The 22206-nt window shown below is 49.5% G+C and overlaps 1 protein-coding gene across 1 annotated transcript in view; it reads left to right on the plus strand.

Moving 5' to 3' along the window:
- The window catches only part of STK32C (serine/threonine kinase 32C), a 206941-nt gene that overhangs the window by 181873 nt on the left and 2862 nt on the right, over positions 1-22206 (plus strand). Inside the window, exons 3-11 of the mRNA XM_069101686.1 lie at positions 1015-1166; positions 4427-4600; positions 7258-7295; positions 8884-8973; positions 9423-9526; positions 13607-13723; positions 16021-16146; positions 16342-16473; positions 21695-21762. Of these exons, the coding sequence (XP_068957787.1) occupies positions 1015-1166; positions 4427-4600; positions 7258-7295; positions 8884-8973; positions 9423-9526; positions 13607-13723; positions 16021-16146; positions 16342-16473; positions 21695-21762 (1001 nt within the window). The remainder of the gene's footprint in view (positions 1-1014; positions 1167-4426; positions 4601-7257; positions 7296-8883; positions 8974-9422; positions 9527-13606; positions 13724-16020; positions 16147-16341; positions 16474-21694; positions 21763-22206) is intronic.

Raw genomic sequence — 22206 nt, forward strand, 5'->3', positions numbered from 1 at the left:
TCTTGGCCAAGGGGCCTCTGGTTCCAGAAACCCCACCAGGATCCCTCTACAAAAGCACAGACTGTCAGAGTCAGAAGGGACCTCACTGGGCACTGATGGGGGCTGATGGCTGGGGGCCAGCTCCCCTCTGCCACCTCCTGCCCTGCATCAGGGGCTCCTGTGGCCCAGGAGACACTTTTGTGTTGATGTCAAGCTCTAAGAATGTCCTTAACGGAGGTTGTAGACAGCCAAGGACTAAGCACTTAGGCAGGACATGTAGCCAACCTGTGCTCAAAGCCCCATCAGCCTGAAAGGAAGACAGGGCAATGATAGATCCTGATTGTGGGATTCTGTGTCCCACTACTGCCCTTGCAGTGAGCTACAGGAGAGAGGACCTGAGCTCTGGAATCATTGGGTCTGGGTTCAAATCCCTCCTCTGGCCATGCTTACTATTGTGTGACCCTCCAGCACCTCACCTTCCTGGGACTCAATTTCCATATTTGTTAAATGAGGGGGTTGGACCAGGTAGCTTCTAAAGTCCTTCTAGCCCCAGCCCTACTGTCCTTTTTAAGGTATTTTCTGTATAGCACAGCTAATGTGTGTCTGGAAACTTGCCTGTACACCGGATTTTTCTAATTTGGAGTCATTTTTTTCCATCAAGGCATAACGTCAGGTCCAAGGTGCTTTATCCTGAACTTGAGATTGATTCATTGCTGAACAAGATGCCTGACATAACACGAAGTTCCTCTTTCTCTTTTTTTTTCCTCTCCAAGACCCTTTGACAAGTGCTCGCTGATCTCCACAGGGCACAGGAAGGGAATGGCCTCCTCATCTTTAGGCGAAGCTGGGCTTGCAGCCTGAGCGTCAAGGGCGCGGCACGGGGGCCAGCCCGGGATCGGCCATACTCTTGCTGTGTGACTTTGGCCCAGCCGCATCCCTTCTCTGGGCCGTGGTTCCCTCATCCACCTCCCAGCTGCTGGGGCGGGGGGAGGCCGCCTTGCTTGGGCCTCTTCTGCCATTCCCTCTCGCTTCTAGGTGTGCATCGTGCAGAAGCGGGACACGGAGAAGATGTATGCCATGAAGTACATGAACAAGCAGCAGTGTGTGGAGAGGGATGAGGTCCGGAACGTGTTCCGGGAGCTGGAGATCCTGCAGGACATCGAGCATGTTTTCTTGGTGAATCTCTGGTGAGTATCAGCTCTGGGGGTGGAGATCACCTGGGCGAGTCTGTGAGAACGCTTGTCATTGACAGTCCCAAGGGCTTTCTCCGGGGGTGGGAGGAAAGGGCGCTTGCCGTGGCTGGTGAGTTGGCCCCAGGGTCGTTCCTAACCAGAACTTTCTTTTTGTTTTGTTTTGGGGGGTGGGGGGTGGGAGGCAAGGTAATTGGGCTTAAGTGACTTGCCCAAGGTCACACGGCCAGTAAGTGTCAAGTGTCTGAGACCAGGTTTGAACTCAGAACCTCTTGACTACAGGTCTGGTGCTCTGTTCACGGTGCCACTTAGCTGCCCCTAACCAGCATTTTCAATGAATTCAGAGAGCTGGAAGAAACCTCAGGGGCCACTTACACAGACACACCCACACACACTCACATTCACACATACACACACATGCACACACTCACACTCAAAGTCACACACGCACATGCACACACCTATACACACTCACACACATGCACGCATGCATGCATGCATGCGCACACACATGCACACACTTTAATTAGCCATTTGGCTCTATTAGCCATCCCTCATAGTCATAGAGATGACTTCCTATGCTGAAATATCCCTCCCTGGCCACTACTCTACTGCGTGTGTAGATTTCCCCATTAGAATGTTCCTCGAGGGGAAGGACTATCATGCTTTTCATATTTGTGTCCCCCCATTTCTTAGCAGAGTTTGACACAACATAAGAGATTAATAAATGCCTTTTAATGAAATCATGTATTCATTGATGCAGCCCATCCCCCCCTTATATGACAAATGAGGAGAGTGAGGCACAGAAAAGGACAGTGACTTCCTCAAAGTCACATGGTTAATCCAGGGCAGATTTGGGCTTTAAGAATATCACTTTGTCAACTGTGTCATCAGCTTGGAGGATGCATTGGAGAGAACTAAGAAGACAAACCCAAGCAGGAGACTATGACATAGTCCGCCTGAAAGGGGAGAAGGGTCTGAGCGAGGTGGCGGCAGGGGATGCAGCCCAGGGCAGAGTGTGGGAGCTGGATGCCTGAGATGTTATGGACATAGAATAGGGAAGACACAGCACCCGACCGGATGTGTGACATGGGCAAGATCAGAAACAATGGCGTAGACCAGAGTGACAAGAACAATGGCATCCTCTCCAATACATGAGAAGTTAGGAGGAAGAGCAGGTTCAGAGGGAAAGACAAGGGCTCTGAGGGGAGCGTGGTAAGTTTAAGGTGTCTGCAGGAACTCAGTCCTGATGCAGGTCAGCAACGAGACCAGAAATAGCTATAGGAATCGTGTCATCTCCTGCATAGGAATGAGGACAGAACCCAAGGGAACCAATGAGATCCAAAGTGATACAATGCAGAAAGGAGGATCCAGGACAGATCTTTGTGGGGGCCCAAGCTGAGTGAGCATGACTTAGATGAGTGTCCAGCAAAGGAAACTGAGTGAGAGTGGTGAGAGAGGTAGGAGGAGAACCAAGAGGGAGGGGTGCTGAGATTCCAGGAGAGGAGAAGGTGAGCAAGAGTTTCAAATGTCAGTGGATGTCGCTCAGAAGCCAGCCTTTATTTTGTCTAAGAAGGATGAAGCCTGAGCAAAGGCTGTTGTGTTTAACTGTAAAGGGATCACTGGCGATTTCTGGAAGATAATTTCAGTTTATCGATGGATACCGAAGGCAGCATACAAGGAGCTGAGCAGTGAGTGGGACATGAGGCAATGAGCCTGTCAGTGTAGACAGCTTTTGGGCAGAGCTTGGCAGACTCTAGTCCATACTCTACTTTTACCAGCCTTATTGGGTTGCCTACCCGTAAATGCTCAGTCCTAAGGCATCCTCTGGTAAGATGAGCATGGGGGACACTGGGCTGGATGAGCATCCTCTGTGCCTTGTGACTAAATTCTTTGGCTGCCCAATGCCAGGCATGTTTTTGGCAGGAAGGACTGCCTTTATCCTCAGAAACCAATGTGTGCTTGCTGTTCAAAGCACGTATGGTGCCATCTCTGCTGCACCTGACTCATTAGAGGTGCTGAGATGTCGTGTTACTGGGTGATCAGATTGAGTTCATGGCTCATTGTAGCATATGTGCATTGATTCTAACCACAAGGCTTGGTGTTGGGGAGCTCAGTGTGGGGGTGAGGTGCCTGTCAGACCAAGTAACCAATGAACTCCCCTGCTCACTGTGACCTCGATACTCTGCGTGGAGAGGGGGATCAACCTAGGGGTCTGGCTTAGTGGGAAAGCAGGTTGTGGGAGTCCTGACACAGTTCACGGTGGGAGAGTCAGCGTCCCTCTTCGTGCACCATGTCTGCCCTAAACAATCACCCTTTGCAATGGTCTATTGACTGTCCCCCACTCAGGTTCTCATCATGCGAGATTTGGTTAACATGAGAGAGTTCACTGTGATATAATTGGGTCTAGATGGAAGCATCCTTCCCCCAGCCCTGGCTAGAGTACCCCCCGAGAAGGCTGTGCCTGAGCCGTAACAGTTTTGGGTGAAGCTCAGTGTAGTAACTGCTAGGCGGGGTGATGGAGGGCCAGATCAAGACTCTCCCCCGGGTGGGATGGGTGGATGAGAACACTCTGTTCCAAAGGCCACGCAGGCAGATGAAGCAGGAACTGTGCGGTGCCTAGAGCTTGGTTAGACAAGGAAGATGCCAATGGCATCCATTTCTCAAGCCATTACCAATCATCTTGACTTTGTCCTGCCACTGAACTGTGGCAACTCTGGAAGAGAGATTGAGGCTGAGACCTCACTTAAGTCCAATTCATGCAGGAATCATTTGCAAAAAGAGAGACTAGCATTGCCCTGCTTGTCACTGGGGGACAGAACCAGGAGCCACGGGAAAGCAGCAAAGAGGCTGTATTAGGTTTAATGTCCACAAAGTCTTCCTCACACTAGCAGCCACTGGACATGGCCTGGGTTGTGAGGAGAGGTGGTGATCTCTCCCTCCATGGAAGTCCTCAGCCAGAGGTTGGGTTCATCCTAAGGAATACCCATTTCTCTGTGTCTTTAGTTGGACTCCTGAGGCACCTGTGGACTCCCACCTTCCATAATTCTGTCATTCTATCATGTGGCCATCTAAGCAAACATTAGCCAGGCTCGGACTGTCCTTGGAGTGACATGCCCAGTTCTTAGATGCTCAGGAGCTCCCAGATGGAAGCGGCATTCTCAGCTGCCGTGTCTAGGTAGCGTGGCTGGGAACCTCTTGCCATGCCAGCAGTGCTCACAGGTCCTGCTGGCCTTGTCTCCCTTCCCTCTTCCCAGGTACTCATTTCAGGATGAAGAAGACATGTTTATGGTGGTGGATTTGCTCTTAGGGGGGGACTTACGGTATCACCTGCAGCAGAATGTGCAGTTCACGGAGGAGACAGTCAAGCTGTACATCTGTGAGATGGCGCTCGCTCTCGACTACCTGCGCAGCCGGCACATCATCCACAGGTAAATGGCCATCATGGCAGCCTGTTTGTCACAGATGGCATCTGTCTGATGTATCACGGTCCAAGCATCAGCATGATCAGAGCCGGGCCTTGGAGCAAAGCACGGACACAGTAAACGTGTGTGGATTTACTTCAGCTCTGTTCAATTCAAGCCATATCAGTGAGACTGGCAGTGCAGCCAGGTAGACAGAAAAGTGGCCTCAGAGACAGTCCACAGGCTTTGCCTCCAGCACCACCTGGGCGACCCTGGGCCCCTCTCAGTGGTCCAGGTGACTCCCTAAGACTGTAATCTGCATGAAGGAAAGATGTGTCCTCACTAGAACTCCTGATGAAGCCACAAGTATGGGGAGGCATTTCCTAAAGCAGGTTCTGTTCTAGGTGCTGGGGATACAAAGACTGCCACAAAACAGTGCCTGTCCTCAAGGGGCTTCCTTTCTTCTGGGAAGATAAAGCATGCACACAGACTAAAAAAACAAATTAAAAAACCAGAATAAATATGAAGGATTTTTTTGGGGGGGAGAACCTTAAAAACTAAAGGAATCAGAAAATCCTCATGTCAGAAGGGTCACTTGAGCTAAGCCAAAATGGTTGAGGCAAAGAGGTGAACATTCCAAGAATTCAGGAGAGCCTTGCAAAGGCAGCTAGGTGGCACCATAGTGCACAGAGTGCTGGGCCTGGAGTCAGGAAAACCTGAGTTCAAATCCAGCCTCAGACACTTACTAGCTATGTGACCCTGGGCAAGTCACTTCACCCCATTTGCCTCAATTTCCTCATATGTAAATGAGGTGGAAATGGCAAATCATTTCCAGTATCTCTCACGAGAACTGAGGACGGATCACCTCCGTCCGAGGGGTGATGAGCAGCAGGGGCTCTGATGAATATTCCATAGTAATCATTGAAGCAAAGCTGATCAAAGTTCAAGCTGGGGAAGAGGCAGTGTAAGGAGAGCCATGAATATGAAGCACGCTGTAGAGACAACACTTATCAGGTGACTGGCTACATAGCATGAGGGATGGTGAAAAGTCAAGGGCAGCTCTGAGGGAAGATTCCAAACCTGGGGACTGAGAGGATCTCAATGCCCTCAGCAGAAGTACAGATGTTTGGGAAGGAGGAAGAATTGGACGTGTTGCATTGGAGACTTTGATGAGGATGTCAGAATTGGGCCCCCAGCGGTAATTAACAGTCATTGGCCGGCAAGCATAGATTTCTGTGGACCCAGCATAGATCTATCCAAGGGACTCACATCATGTTCCACGGGAAAATTAGCCACGACCCAGATGAGTTGTCTGTCCACAAGCAGATACAGACAGCCATCCTGAGCTCTGTGGGAATTATCTTTAGCCAATTGCTTTAATCCTGGGCTAGTTTCCTGCCATCACTTACCACTCATCACTGAGCCCATCTGCTGTGTACACACAGAACCCGAACTATTTTTGTATTAGCTCAGAGCAAATGTAATTAGGAAGATAAAATGACAGCATTAATGTCATTCTCTGATGCCTCGTCATGGGCTCTTGAAGGCTGTACCAGCAGATGCCATGTCATGCCAGGTCCTGCCAAGCTCCAGGTGGCTGCTAAGTCTGGCATCTATGGTCCTGTAGGACTCAGTGCATGGCGGCTCACCTGGGGGAAGTGGAGGCCACAGAGTAAGGACTTAGGGGGACATTGGAATCCACTGGGCAGGGAGTGGAATATACAAACCAGTGTGAAACCAGGGGGCTTTTGAAGCAAAGGTCTATCTCCTTCCTTCCAATACGCAAACCATGAAATGGATTCCATAGCTTTAAGAACCCCTTGCTTCTTTGATATGGACATTCCCTTACTGGGACAAAGTGGTCTCTCTCTAGCTGAGGAGACAGCTTGTGAGTCACTGTGGCTACAGCTCCCTGATGATCCCAGGAAATCGATGAGCTATGCATTGGCTCATTGGATTGGGACCTGATTGGTGCCCTAGATGCCATATACTTTATCCTCTTTGTCATTGGAGAGATGAGGTAAGTGACTTGTCCAAGGTCACTTGGAGCTAGAATTCTCAGACCACAGGCACATGGGACTTTCCTCCTAAGCCTGGAGGTCAAACTTTCCCCATTTGGCAAGGCCTGTAAGAGATTAGCTCCACTGGACAAGACTCTGAAAGGCCAGGGCCACCTGCATGCCTTGAGGGGCTTCCAGGAGTGACCTTAAAGGGAGGCCTGAATATATCCCATATCTCAGTGTCCACATCTCCCACCTGGTGAGGCTGGAGTCAACCTAGGGACTCAGGAAATAGGAGCAATTGGCAAGAGGAGCCAGGTGTGGGATTTTTCTGGGCTGTGGCACTGCCCAGAACACAAGGGACTGAACTGAGGTGATAGCAGCCCTCTTAGACCCTCTGGGGCACATCCCACCACAGCCATCTGTGGAATGTCACCCCTGCCCCACTTTCTGCTTGGATAGATTCTAGAAGGGGGGCAGCTCAAGAAACTAGCCCAGGGAAGGTCCAGGAAAGTCCAGGAGAGGTGCCTTTGGAGCCTTTGGAGGTCTTGTCTAGGGCAGAAACAAGAAGGGGACCCAAAGGCCCCCTGACCACCTGACTGGGACCCAAAGAGCATCAGCAGCAATCAGTGAATAAGAACAGTTTTTTTCCTCTGCCTCACACATTGTCCTCTCCTTCTGCAGAGATGTGAAGCCAGACAACATTCTCCTGGATGAACAAGGTACGGAAACAAGCCCAGCAACAAGACTGGAAGTGGGGGGATGGGAGGTAGGGGCATACCCAGGGGAGCCTGAGAATCCACGGCCAGGTACCTGGATCCGGGCAGCCACCATTTCCATCATAGCTGGGGTTTCCAAAGCATTTGCAGGAGTGTTTTGGGGAGCCGAATGATATCTGCAGTGCCCCTGGAGAGCTTGCCAATGGGAAGCTGTCTGGGTGCATCCTCCTTTGTGGGAGGCAGCTAATTGGCCTCCCTTAGACTGACTTTGGTCAGTGTGCTACGGTCCCCAGGACAGGGCTGTGAATTAGAAACTTGTGTTCTGGCACTCATTTTGCCACTGGCTTGTCATTTGTATGACTCCAGGCAAATCACCAGAGTTTTCTGGTCCTCGGTTTACTCAGCTGTAGAACAAAGAGACTAGCCCAATGATTTGCCTTAAATCTCTGTGAGAAATGAGTTCCAGAAGCATCTTCTTTGGGGACTCTCAGCATTCAGAATGTTAAATGGCAGCCACCTGAATTAGGGAATGCTGCACTTGCTGGGCCACTCATCTCTATGAGGCCTGGCCCTGTGTTCTATAGAAGTGCCTTTAAGGCCCACAATTAGGGGCACAATAATAGTAACTGACATTTGTAGGGCACCTACTGTCTGCCAAGAGCTGTGCTCAGCACTGGGCAAATGTTATTTCATGCGATTCTCATGATGGCCCTCAGAGGGAGGTGCCCTTAGCCCCTTTCTGCTGCTGAGTAGACTGAGGCAAGTAGCAGGGCCTGGCTCAGGTCACACAGCCAGGGAGTTTCTGAGGCCAGATTTGAACTTGGGTCTTTCTGAGTCTAGGCCTGACAGTCTACCCACTGTCCCACGTGGCTGCCTGGGATACCTGCCCAGCTCTGCCTGGCTACTTTCCCTCCTTTCCCCTGCCTTTCCCTCCTAACCCCGTGAGGCACAGTCCCTCTGGATGAGCGTTCTGTCAACCAATTATTCAGCAAGCACTTTTAGTGACTTACTTTATGCTGGCCACTGTGCCAAGTGCTGGGGAGACAAGGCAAGGCAAAAACAAGGTCTAGAGGATGTTAGCCCTTAGCAGCAGGTGGGAGAAAGTCCCAAGGGTTGGCTTCTATTGGGGAAGGGGTGAGGGGTCTGGGGGTGGGGAGCTGAGTCTTGGAGGAAGCCGGGAAACTTCCCCTTTTCATTCTGTTACTGGGGATGGCTCCGGGGGGGAGGGGGGGAAGAAGAGTAGATACATTTATATTAGCATGTGTATGTGTGTATATATACACACTCATATATCTGTGTGTATATGCACATACCTACACACATATGTGTGTATATGTACATATATGTATATATTTGGGTAATGTTATAAAGAAGAATAGCATTTCGTTTTTAAAATCAGCTTCCCAAGGTGTGAGGCGCACAGCAGCCTTCCGTTGGGGGGTCGGGGAGGTGGTCCTGGGCTGCCATGAACAGATGGAATGCTCTCAGAGAAGGACTGAGAGCTAGACTTTGCAGTTACTTGGGTCATTGTCGTTCCCTGACATTCTCCCAGATACTTAGCTTCAACCTAAACGTTTCTTTTGCCTTGAAGGACATGCTCATTTGAGTGACTTTAACATTGCGACAATTATCCGGGATGGTGAGCGAGCAACTGCGTTAGCGGGAACCAAGCCGTACATGGGTGAGGAAGCCGGCCTAGCTTCCCGGCGGGCCTTTGAAATGGGCACCTTAGAGAAGGGAGCTGTGTCCATTAGGGTGAGGAAACACCAGGCTGGGGGCAGAGCCATTCAACTGAGAGGAAATACCTTTGGAAGAGCTTTGTTGCTGCCCCGATTCCGATTCTGAATTTTTCTTCAGTGGGGAAAAAAAAGCAAAACCATAGAATCACAGTTGTAGAGAGAGAAGAGACCTCAGGGGCATTTAGTTCAACCTTCTCATTTTATAGAGGAGACAGCTGAGAACTAGGGCACTGAAGTGACTTGTCTAGGGTCACACAGCGTCACATGATAAAAGGATGAAAATTCATGATCCTTGACTCAAATATGTAGCAGAATTCAGAGAGTAGATTGTTTAGGCAGTAAATGAAAACTATGGTGATTAAACCCTTGCCTTCTCTTTTGTGGGGGGAAGCTCCAGAGATCTTCCATTCCTTTGTCAACAGAGGGACTGGCTACTCCTTTGAAGTGGACTGGTGGTCAATGGGTGTGATGGCTTATGAGCTGCTCCGTGGCTGGGTATGGCTTTCATTGTTTGGCATGGGCGTGGCGAATGATGTCAGCCACTCATTGAGTATGATAGAATCACAGAGCATTAGGGAGGGGCCTTGAGGATCATCTAGTCCAACATCCAGATCCTTGGGGTGCTATGGAACCTGAGCCCCACAGAGGGAGTAATGGGCTGAGATCTGAAACCCAGTTTTCTTTTAATTGATTTCTTTTTAAATACAACTTTTATTTTAGTTTGCTTTATATAAAAATTAACAAGTATTTGTTTTCTCCACCCCCTCCCAAACTGGGAAACATACACACACAGGCCCTCATAATAAAGAAATACAGTCAAGAAAACTAACTCTCATGTTGAGCAAGGTGAAAAACGCATGTCTTATTCTGCACCCTGAGTCTATCACCTTTCCATAAAGAGGAGTGGCTTGTCTGATCATCAGTCCAGTCCTGGTTTTCTGATTCTAAATTCATTGTTTTCTTTTCTTTCTTTTTTTGAGCTGAAAAGATCTTTCTTAGTCACTTTGTATATAAAGCATTGTACTTGGGGATGTGGATACAAGAACAGAAACGAAGCCATAGTCCCTGCTCTCAGGGAGCTTGCCTTTTAGCCACATTCTTTTCACTGCAGCTGCAGGTGTTTTTAGAGCAGTGCTCTAAAGAGAGCTCATCAGAGCCCCAGAACACTGGGGGTGCTCTGGGACTGCCAAAGGAGTCGCAAATCTGGCCACTAAATTGAGACTCAGATGGACTTAGGATGGTCTTCCTCAGTGGGCTAGATGCCCTTGCTCTAGTTTTATCAGACTTTCCTGGACCAGGAGTGCTAGCCTCATCTTTTTTGGGGGGCCAGATGGGACCAATCCATGAGTCTATATCTGTTATCATATTTTGTCCTAGGTTAAGTCTCAGGGCTAATGATTCAGCAGATTTAGGGCTCAGGGAGACCCAACCTCTTCCTCGTCAGATTCCCTGCCATACTAGGAAAGAAATTGCTTAATTAGGATCCCTACCCTCCAGTAAAGACTACTGCATCTCCTCAGTTATTTTAGTTTAACCTAACTGAGGCAATCCCAAATTCTACCAGCTCTCTTCCCTTCCCTCTCAGCACCCCTCCATCCCTCATTCTTTTTATTTTGTTTTAAAGCATTTGGGGTTAAGTAACTTGCCCAAGGTTACACAGTCAGGTTTTTTGTGTGGGTGTTAAGTATCTGAGGCCAGAACTGATCCCGGGTTCTCCTGACTCTGGGGCTGTCGCTCTTACTGCACCACCTAGCCACCCCACACTCTTTTCATTATTAATCTTACCTTCCTGTCAATTCTAGACTTCCATTTCTTGATTCATGGTCCTTATTATTTTTTTCTTTTTTAGTCTCTGAATTCCTCATCAAATTAAAGCTTCTAGGTATCCCTTTTTGAGTTCCCTCTTTTAAGTGGTTTCTATGTTTTTGGCTTATTGATCTTTACTCTTATTCCCCTTTTAATGTTGTACCTCCCCCTTAGAAATACCGATCCCTGCAGGTGACAGAAGTATTGCCCCATAGTAGTAATGTTACTGTGTCCTTGATTGTGCAGTTCATTACTAGTCTCTGGCCTCTCCATGATCACTTTTCCCCCCATTTGCTATGATATTTCCTCTCTGGGTCCATGCCTTCTCACTCTTTTGGAGGTCTGTTTACCCAGAAGCTCTGATTTTCCTTCTTGAGAAGGATGAATGCTTTCTCCAAAGATCAAATCCCTGAAGATTATACCCATTCTAAGGGGCTTATTTACATTTATAGAATATTTCTCTTCCCACACGGGAGTCTCTTTCAGTGGGACACTTTCTTATCACTGAAACAAGATTTCTGTCTTTCCCCCATTTCAATTCCTCCTCTAGTCTCCTCACCATGCTCCTGCAGGTCTCCTTTAAAGACACTATAGTAGTTATTTTCCTTTCATTGTTGTCCTTTGACTTGATTAGCGTTCATCGTATATTCCCCTCTTTCTTTTTCTTCTTCCTTTTTATGCCCTCTCTCACTCTGCAATTTAATCACACACACACACACCCCAAAACAAAGCATTGATTTACCAATAGGTGAGCTATTGTTAGGTTTGGCTCCTGATGTATGAGACCTATTTCCCCAGCATCACTTCCTTTATTTGACTCCCACCTTGACCTGACCACACTGGGTACTTTTAGAAAGAAATCATGTAATGGTTTCTTTCTTTTTATTTTGTTTATGTTGTCAGTAGTTGCTCTGTTTATCTTTCTTGGAGTGTATGAAAAGCAAAGAATGTCTTCATGTCTGGTTTTCTTCGTAGGAATACTCTGAACACCTCTTTTCATTGAATGTCCATCTTTTTTCATTAATGGTAAGACTCAGGTTTGCAGGGCATGTCGCCTCGGGTTCCTTTGCTCTTCAGAACACATTCCATTCCCTTTTGTGGTTTCTGGTCAGTGCAGAATAGTCTTGTGCTCTTTACATTTGAAATCTTCCTCCTGGTCATTAGACTGTGAGCTCCATGACAGTAAGGACTACTTTTTTTTTTTTTGCTTTTATTTGTATCTCTAGCACTCATCATTCATTGTCCATGGCATGTATTAGACACTAAATGCACACTAGTTGACTGACTAGTCTCTGGCAGAATTTGTTAGCATGGTAACTGTCAAATTTACCACTATGTTTCCTGAAGTTTATAGCACAACGTTTTTTCCCCCTGAATGTCCTCTATGAATTCTTTTGGTTGGTGCATTGTTTTCTGTGTTCAGAAGTTTTGGGAAGTTTTGTTGTATTATTTCTTGCATTTTAATGTACAGATTTTTTGACTTCTCATGTTCTCCTGGAGACCTATAATCCATAAACTGTCTCCCTGCATTTTGCTTTAAAATCATCAATGTATTTTGCTTGTATGGAAATTATATTTTCTTTTGATGATATTGGTTTTTGCTTCTTTTATTCTAGCTTGTCATTCATTTCTGCATATTTCATCTACAATTAGTGATTCCCTTTTTGTTTCTTTGGTGAGGCTTGCCACCATGGATTCAAAGTTTTCTATTCCATCAATTATTTCAGTGACATAGGCCATAAAATCATGCTTTCACAATCCCTATTTCTTTTGTAAACTATTTGGGACCATTTTGTGGTCCCACATTCTTTTGGAAATGCACAGCATCATTTGCCTCCTCCGATGCTGATTCTTTTTCCTTTGTCTTGTAATATTTATTCTTAGATGTATAGATAGACACAGATGTTTAGCTCATTTGGGACCATATTCCCTTCTGTTATTAATATCTTTTCTACTGGCCAATTTACTTTTGCTCAAGGTCTTTAACTGAATTTTCTTGATCTTGAGATATTTGGTAATTTTAGTCTTTTTTTCTTGATATTCCCCTATTACTCACTTTCTGACTGTTTTCACTTTGATTGCATTTTCCCTGGGAATTGAAACCTCAAAACTCTCTCAGCCCCCTCCCATACTGGGCAATTTATATTTCATGAACCTCGGTCTCTGCCCCAAGTGACTTCTGTGGGGATAAAACTGACCCAACTGTATTCCAGTCTCCTTTCACTCAGACTTAGTGGACTGCACCACATATACAACCTGACTTGGCTCCCCATTCTTCCATTCTCTAGCTGACCTCATTCATAACACAGAGCATTGCCACTGCAGTCCAAGCTAGAGAAAGCTTTGGACTTTCCTCTTTCCTTAACATTTGGGGTGGGTGGGTGGGTGAAGGGAGTGGGGAGGTGCATAGGGTTGAGTTTTGTTGCTAGTATGTGTGTGACTTGTTCAGCCTTGCCAGGGGATAGTGGTTGGTGGGTGAAGGGGTGTTTAGTGGGTGATTTAGGCCTTAGGGATTAGCCTCCTCTTCTGTTAATTTTTTTATAACCATGTGAGGACTCTTGTTGTCTTCATGCATGGAGAGAGCTGAAATTTCTATATCACTTGCACATAACTCCTACTTTGGAGAGGTTTGAGAGGTGATGAGGATGAGAGAAAGGGTCTAGTGCTTCATGTTGGCGGTCACATTGCTGGGAAGGAAATTGACATAGAACAGGTGTTCCTTCCTGACATGCTGGCAGGTGATGGATTTCCATTTCCTCTGCTTTCCAGAGACCCTACGACATCCATTCAAGCAACCCAGTGGAGTCCCTGGTACAGTTATTCAGCACTGTGAGTGTCCAGTATGCCCCAACGTGGTCCCAAGGGATGGTCAGACTCCTGAGAAAGGTAAACTCCAACTGCCCCTGCCCCTGCAACCCTCCCAGAGCAGCTTAGAGCAGTCAGAGGCCAGGCTAAGCCCTTCGTGTACTGTGTGCAGCAGCCAGCCTGGCATGGAATTAGAGCTAGTTATATAGAGTCTGATAAAAAAAAGTTACTACAGTTTAATTGCTGCAATATATCACCTGACTAGCAACTTACATCATTAATGAGATGTGACTTTTCTCTGTGAGGGTCTGTGCAGAGTTCTTTGGCTTGGAGAAAGTGATTCAGTTCAGGCCTCTTAGAGGAGTGACACAGAACTCACCCCCACAGCCACGGGTGGCAGAGATAGGGTCACCAAGGCCCAGTTGTCTGGGCCTCCCATGGGCCCAATGGCTTCCCAGCCCTACCAGGGATACACCTGACTCTGACTTGGATTGGTTCAAGGAACTGCTGTGAAAATTAGCAAGGCCAGTGGAGCCCGGGCACAAAGGAAGGAACATGTTGACCTGAGTCAGAACTGGGGGTCTTGGCCATCTGGGGTCATGGACCTCTCTGGTAGATTGTATGGATTCCTTCTCTGAATGAAGTTTTGAAATGTAAAACAGAAAACAGACACAGAACCCATTACATTGAAATAAAAATGTAATTTTCCCATCCAAGTTTACAGCCCTACCCCCACCCCAATCTATCCATAGATTCCCTGGGAATCCACAAACTGCCAGATAAACAATCTTAAATAGAGGGAGGGCGATTAAAATGCAAACAGAAAGGCAAGCGATGCCACTCCTGGCTGTCATAGTGTATGTAAGTGTGTGTGTATGTGTGTATACACGTATGCACGCATACACATACATATGTATTTGAAAGAACATAGGCAGTAAATGGAGCCAAGGAGACCTGAGCTCAAGCGCTCCTGGTGACACATCCTGGCCGTGTGACCCTGGGGCTCTCTCTAAGACAAAAGCTGCAGAGAAGGGTCCAGCCCGCACATGAACTCCCCATCTGGGAGTCAGAGGCAGGTCCTCTCCTAACTGTAAGCTGTCTATACTCAGTCTTCAGTATCTATGTCCACATCCATGTGCGTGTGCGTTTGTGAGTGTGAAGACAGAAGCATGCACATAGATGTGTTTGTACAAACTGGGAAGGGACAGTGGCAAGCTCTCCCCAGTAAGTCAATGCTGGACAAACCATGCATGTTCAGCCGTCAATATGGCAAGAAGAGGGAAATTCCCATAGAGCGCAGCTGCCACCTATCGGCAAAGTGAGAGCCTGCTTCAGTGCTTCCAGAGGACGGGGTCTATAAAGGATTTTGGTCTCAGACAATGGGAGAACATTGGCTGCCCTTTCCTTCTGTGTTCCTGAAAATCACAAGATCCTAGGTTTAGACCCAGAAGGGCCTCGAGACGTCATTCAGTTCGAGCCTCTCATTTTGTCGGTGGGGAAGCTGAGGCCCATAAAAGGGGAGGTGTCTTGCCCAAGGTCACTGGAGCAGGAAGTAAGAGAGCCTGGATCCTGCCCCAGGTTTGGGGTGTTCCCAAGGCCCAGGCTACTCTTCAGTGCCCTTGCCTTGGACCCTCAAGCCTGTGCATTGTGGCCATTTAATCAAAGCCTATGGATACAGGACTGACGGCTGGTTCCTGGTGACCTCAGCCCTGTCTCATGAGCACTTCCCACTCAAGCAGTAGGACACAGATGTGTTCTGGTGCCCCATTGGCACATTCCCAGACTGCTGAGCTGCCAAAATGGTCCCTGCCGGAGCCCAAGGTTGGGCAGCCTTTCTTTGGTTCTATGTGTAAGCCAATACCATTGTGACGACGGGCCAGTTCTACTGGGTTTCTAGGCCAGACTAAACTTGGGTGAGTGTGATAGACTTTAGTGGGAGTTATAAAGAAGGCACCCCCAGAGAGAGGGCTGGGGTGGGCAGAGGTCTCTAGCCCATAGTGACTGGTGGCCCTGGGACAGTTGCCTGGAGGAAGGGGATGGCCTGGAGCAGATGGCTTTGGCATCAGATATCCTAAGAGACAGCCTTATTCCTGAAGGTTCCTCTCAGGCCTTGGGAACTCCAGGAGATACACCCACTAAAAGGCTTTGAGGCAGGCATCCCCTGAACTCCCCAGAATCCCTCACCTCCCCCCTGGGTTTGATCATTCACGTGATGCTTGATTACATAAATGGGAATGCAGCTGTGTCCTGTGGCACAGAGGGCTGAGAGCCCAGGGCAGGAGGTCCCTGACAGCCCCCTCTCCTCAACATGGGACCCTCCTCAGCCTGTGGTCTGTGGTCCTACTTGGCTCCTCACCTCACGATGCTTCTCCTTTCAGCTCCTCACTGTGAGTCCTGAGCACCGCTTTTCCAGCCTGACAGATATCCAGGCCTCCCCTTACCTAGCTGATATCATGTGGGATGAGCTGAGCCAGAAGAAGGTGGAGCCTGGCTTCGTCCCAAATGTAAGGTCCCCCACAGAACACCTGCCTCCTTCAGGAGGCCCTTGAGCCCTGAGCAAAGCTCAGGCAGCTTCTGCAGCCTGCCCTGAGCCAGAAGCCCAGCGAGCTGCCTGGGCAGGGGGGAAGGGAAGGCCTTCTGGGGAGGGCCTCCCCCAGGGCTCACCAGCCACAGCTTGTCCCTTGGCATCCTTCCCACAGAAAGGACGCCTGCATTGCGACCCCACCTTTGAGCTGGAGGAGATGATCCTGGAGTCCAGGCCCCTCCACAAGAAGAAGAAGAGGCTGGCCAAGAACAAGTCTAGAGATAACAGCAAAGACAGCTCCCAGTCGGTGAGTGTTCCTGGAGCCCAGCCACCTGGGGATGAAGGCCCGAGTTGGGAGGAGAGTGCCCAGGACTCGGGGCCAGCTGGATAGCTCTTCCTAGGATCATGGAGCTAGAGCTCCAAGGGCCTTGGAGGCTGTTAGGTACAACTCCATTATTTTACAGATGGAGAAACTGAGACCCAGGGAGGGAAACAAGGATGTGCCCGCAACCCCTGAGTCAGGCAGAGGGTACTAGAGGCCAGCACATCTCTCTAGTCATATCCAAGCTCCAGATGGGAATCAGAGAAGCCTGAGTAATGTGTTCATTTTCTGGTCTGTCTGGGTGATCTTTCCACAGTTCAGCCTTAGACAAGACAGGTGTCTCCTCCTCCTTCTAATGGATCCATATGCCCTCCATTTGGATGGTTTCCAGCTGCAGCTGCTGTACTCTGACTTCTGCGGGGGGGCCTTTAGGCCCCCACAGCCCCTTCCCAGAGCCTGGGATTTTTTTGCTCCTGGAATGATTTCAGTGAAACCCAAAATAAACTTTGAGGCTTTTCCAGAGGTGTTAGGGCAATTTCTAACTTATACTGAGCCAACCCTGTCAGATCTGCATCCTTGGCAAGGGCAGAGGGGAGGTAAGGAGAGTCAGGGCTTGACAGCTGCCCACAGGCTGAGGGCAACAAAGGCAGGCCTAAGGACAAGTGTTCAGTGCCCTAAGGAAGGGGTTCCCTAGGGCTTCCCCAGTGCCATGGGCATGCTGGGCACACATCACACACCCTTTATACCAATGGTTCACACTTATTATTGGTACTTGTTGAGGGGATAGATGAAGATGGCAGTGGATGGTCTCAGAGCAGGAGCTCAGAAGGCTTGAGGAAACAGGACATGGCCTTAGGAAGGATGTTCTCAGCGTGGCCACCAGAGTCCCAATTTGCCTAGCAATGTCTGAGGGTCTTTGAGTGTCTCTAAATGGTAGTGCCCTGGGATCCAACGGGTGTTCCATCCATTCCAAGGTAAGCCATTGGGTGCCACCTGGCACCCCTCCTCATCACAAAAAGGAAAACCTGTGGCTTCTCCAGAAGGGGTCTAAAGCCTCATGCAGCAAGTGGGAAGGCATCGTGTCAGAGAGTGGACCCTCCCAGAATTCTGGTGGATTCTCCATCATGAGCAGCCTGCTGCTGCTGCTTCCTAACTGGGTGACTTTGGACAAGTCTCTTTTCCTCCCTGGGCCTCAGTTTTTCCATCTGCTAAATGATAGGATGGAACGTCCCTTCTAATTCTGCATTCCAGGCCCTCCCCTTGACCTCTTATGCCCTAAAATGAACACTTTTGGCTAAGGACTGCCTCCCCACTTTGGCTCTCCCCAGCCTAGATGACTAGATCACCATGTTGGATTGCAATCACCGCCCTTTCCAAAAGAGTAATAACTAATGAATTTCAGCTTCAAAAAGGTCTTCAGTGGAGTATCTTAAGGCTCCATGGTTGGCCCCGGCTGCTTCATGTCTTGGTCAATAACTGGAAGAAAGGCATAGATGGGACAAAGCTGAATCACTGATGCAAGATCCAAAAGCTGTTGGAAGGGACTGGGGCAGAATCTGATGTGGAGAAACACTGAGCTGGACACTTGGATTAAAAACTCAGCTGCACTTGGAAGGCGGACACCCCGACCTTCAGAGATGCTCTAAGCCACCCTGCTTGCCTCTGCTTTTTGCCTCGTGCTTAGGTGGCCCGGCCTGGCCATCATGCGCCCACTCCGAGCCAGGGCAAAAGCCCTAACTTCCCCACCTGAGTCCACAGGCACAGCCGGCACCAGCCCGGAGGCGCTGTCCACTAGCCCGCCGGATTCTTTCTCTTCCTCGGCCCTTGGGACTCTTCTCCGCTGCTCCTCCAACAGGGCTGATTGTGTTCCTCAGCGTCCTTTCCTGAGAATGGGCGGCTCCCAAGCTTCAATGGACTGTCTCCATCACGCTCCTCCTCTCTTCGGTGTCCTCGACCCCCAGGACACAAGGATCATCTTTTTACAGACGACTCCCCAATCTAGGGGGAGGCAGGGCGGCGCAGTAGGAAGAGCGTGCTCGTGGCAGAAGAGATGACCAGATGAGAAAAGAGAGCGTGGTCTCAGGGCATGCCCAGCCAAGTGCTTCGGGACGCCCTCCCCCGCCCCGCCCCGCCCCAGGCGAGGCAGCATCTGGAGGCAGACCGGCCCGAAACCACAGGGCTAGTGGTAGCCACCGACCCAGTCCACATGTGACTGCCACTGACGGTCTGTGACCAAGCGCGGCTTCTTACCTGAGCCTCTTTAAAGTGAGGAAACAAGCCGGAGGGGGTGCAAGTCCCTGCCGAGGGTCAAGCTGCGATCTGTGCGGGGGTCCGTGTGCGGGATTAGTGTGCGGAATGTAGTGTGCATGATGCGTTAAACACTGGACGGAAAGCTGCGTACGGCTATTCTGGGCTGCTATTTAGTAGGATTAAATACTACAGCCTGAGAGCTGTGCTCTCTGCACACAACCTCGTCTCTCCCGAGTCCGTGAGCTCCACATCTCGGTCTGTCTGTGGGACATTCTCCCACTGTGGGATGTCTCCCCCTGGATTCACCAGCAGCATCTCAAAGGGCCCTTCTCGTCTTCCGTGACATGACTGTGCCTACTCTGCATCAGTCTGTGCATGTGATCTGTGTGCCAAGTGCAGCGCTTTGGGCTTGGCAGAGCGGAAGGGCAGAGAGGCACCGAGATGCCGAGGGAAGGCCCTTTCAAATAGATGGAAGCAAAGCGGACCATCGTTTGGGGAAGGACTGAGGCGTGAGCAGCTCAGCGGCACGTGAAGAGGCTAGTGACATATTCAGCTTATCCCAGGGCACAAACTGCTTCAAGAGCTTTGTCCCAGTTCACTCAAATCCCATCAGGAATCTGGGAAGTGTTACAGGTTGGCCGCCTTAAGGAGACGGAGCTTGTTCTGCACTAGACTAAGAGCCCTGAGGCAGAGGCCAGAGAGGCCCGACCTCTCTGTCTCTTTGCCTGGAAGTGACGGAGAGAGCCAAGGCTTGAGGCAGCCAACAAGGGGCGATTTCTGCAGTTCTACCCTGAGGCTCCTTGCCCTCGCTGCAAAGAGCTCTGGGAAACTCCAACTGAAAAGTGTACTGTCAGACCCAGCCGAACCAGAGGCTGGGAGTGATGAGGATGACATTTCCCCACTAAAGAGTGAGCCTAGGGGCAGCTAGGTGGTGCAGTGAATAGAGCTCCGGCCCTGGAGTCAGGAGGACCTGAGTTCAAATCCGGCCTCAGACACTTAACACACACACACACACAAAATCTAGCCGTGTGACCGTGGGCAAGTCACTTAACCCCAATTGCCCTCCAAAAAGAAAAAAAAAAAAAAAAAAAGAGGGAACCTAACCATTTGATTCACCCAGCAGAGCCCTCCCTGGTCCTTGTGAAGGTCCCTCTGTCCTTCCTAGCCCTGACAGCAGCATCAAAGCAGTAAAGCAGCTTGCTTGGTCCCTTCCAGCCTCTGAGGAAGCCTCCTGGTCCATTCCAGAAGCAACAGAGCACAGGAAGGAGCCAGCCTGACAGACGAATGGCCTGCTGGGCCCAGCCCAACAGCAATCAGTTCTGCCTACTGGAGCCACTGTGTCCTGTCAAGCCCAGCAGCAGAATGGTTCCACCATCACCAGCCCCAGCCCCTCATTAGCTCATGTCGCTTCTCCAGAGGAGGATGGGATGTGGAGGCTCTGGTGTTCCTGAGCTGTGACTTCCTGTGACTGAATGCATTGTCTACATGTGTACTTAGCACTAACACAGGTCATTTATAGTCTGGCCTCCTTTCAATCCCTGTGCCCCAGCATCAGGGTTCCTCTGGGAAAGTGCAGTCTCAGTCTTGAAGGAAATGCTTTGTAACCACTGCTCTTCTGCACCATCTGGACAAACCTTTTTTTGGGGGGATAATAATTAACATTTATATAATGCATTCAGTTTGCAAGCACTGGACAAATATTACCTGATTTTATCAGCACAGTAATCCTGGAAGGTAGATGCTGTTACTATCCCCATTTTGTAGATGAGGATATTGAGGCAGGCAGAAGTTAAGTGACTCATCCAGATAAGAACCAACTGAGTTTCCTGGCCAAAGGTGAAGGGGAAGCCCCCAGTGAGGACTCAGGATCTGCTTTATTAGAACAGTCCTTCCCATGTTTAGACCGGGACATAAGAGTGCCAGGATGCACTGGGGATTGAGCCCAGAGGGACTGCTCCATGTGCCCCCAGGACAATGGGCATCTTTGAGGGCAGAAGTCCTTTTTTGGGTCTTGGCATCTGTGCCATGTATCCTTTCGATGTATGTGTATATATATATGGTGTGTACTTGTTGAGTTGAGCTGAGTTGAATTTCCACTAAATCTGTTGTTCCTCTGCTGTTTCCCTATTTTTTGCCAGGGACCTTACTGTCCTTCCAGGTCCCCAGGTTTAAAATCTCAGTGCCAGCCACTGTCCTGCCTTTTCCTTCCATCTCCATATCCAGTCAATCATCCTGAGCTTGTAATCGAATGAGATAGTGGGTAAAAGGGCTTTAAAGCACTGAGCATTCACTCACACAGCCTCCCCTGGACTAGAGCAGGCGGCTCTTAATTGGGGTCCCAATCTCAAGGCTTTCCTCTCCCTAGTCCTCCACACAGTCTTATGCTTTGTTTAAAAATGTTCAGCTCCTCACATAAGAGATGGGGGGGTATATCTGGCACCCACCTCACAGGGTTGCTGTGAGGACCAAAGAGATGCCTGGAGAGCTCAGGTCACTCTTGTTTCTTGGAAGGTTGCTGAGTATGTCAAGGACAGTGTCCCAGTGGTCTACAATTCAAATGATGGATCTGAGGCCCAGGAATACTTGGGAACTGGTTTGGGGTATCAGAGCAGATCTAGCTGTGGGCCACACTAGAAAAGAGAGGGGCAGGTGCCCCTATCCAGGCCAGCCTTCTCCTCCTTCCTACAGCCTCATAACAATCACTGCTCCTTCTGCTTCTATAGAGCATTAAGGGTTGGAAGGCACTTTCCTTACAAAGTCCCTGCCCAAGGTAGGAAAAGCAAACATCATTCCCATTTTTTGGAGAGGAAAACTGAGACTTGGGTGGGGGGATGACTCGCTCTAAGAGGTGTGGCAGGGCCACTGTGTGCTGATGAGCGCCAGTGATGGAATCTTGGCCTTGGCCCTCAGCCCTCCTCAAGGAACAGCGGACTCACTTGTATGTTTTTTCAACCAGGAGAATGACTATCTTCAAGAGTGTCTTGAGGCCATCCAGCAAGACTTTGTGATTTTCAACAGGGAAAAGTAAGTACCTATGGGGAGTCTGGGATGATGGGGCAAGGGTTTTCTTGGCCGCTTGGTATTTAATGAGACCCCATGTATGGATGGGGTCTCAGGCTGCATAGTTCCTCGTCTCTCCAGTAACCAAAGGAGAGACTCACAGAGAAGAATGATGGGCAGCCCCAAAGGGTGAAAGGGAGGGGGAGGGGGAGGGGGAGGGGGCTTCTGACTCCACTTCTTACACCACCCTTGTCTCTGTGGCAGTCAGGAAGGACATGACCACCTTGGGTTAGCCATGATGGGCTGGAGAAGGAAACTGGGAAAGGGGCTGGACAAGGGTTCTGGGTATGGAGGAGCTGGAGAAGGGCTCCAGGTGTGGGGCTGGAGAAGGGTTCTGGGTATGGAGGAGCTGGAGAAGGGCTCTGGGTATGGAGGAGCTGGAGAAGGGCTCCAGGTGCGGGGCTGGAG

Source organism: Petaurus breviceps, unplaced genomic scaffold, assembly GCF_028583685.1.
Source record: "Petaurus breviceps papuanus isolate PSGF00001 unplaced genomic scaffold, PetGlider_PUasm1.0 490, whole genome shotgun sequence".
Classification (NCBI taxonomy): domain Eukaryota; kingdom Metazoa; phylum Chordata; class Mammalia; order Diprotodontia; family Petauridae; genus Petaurus; species Petaurus breviceps.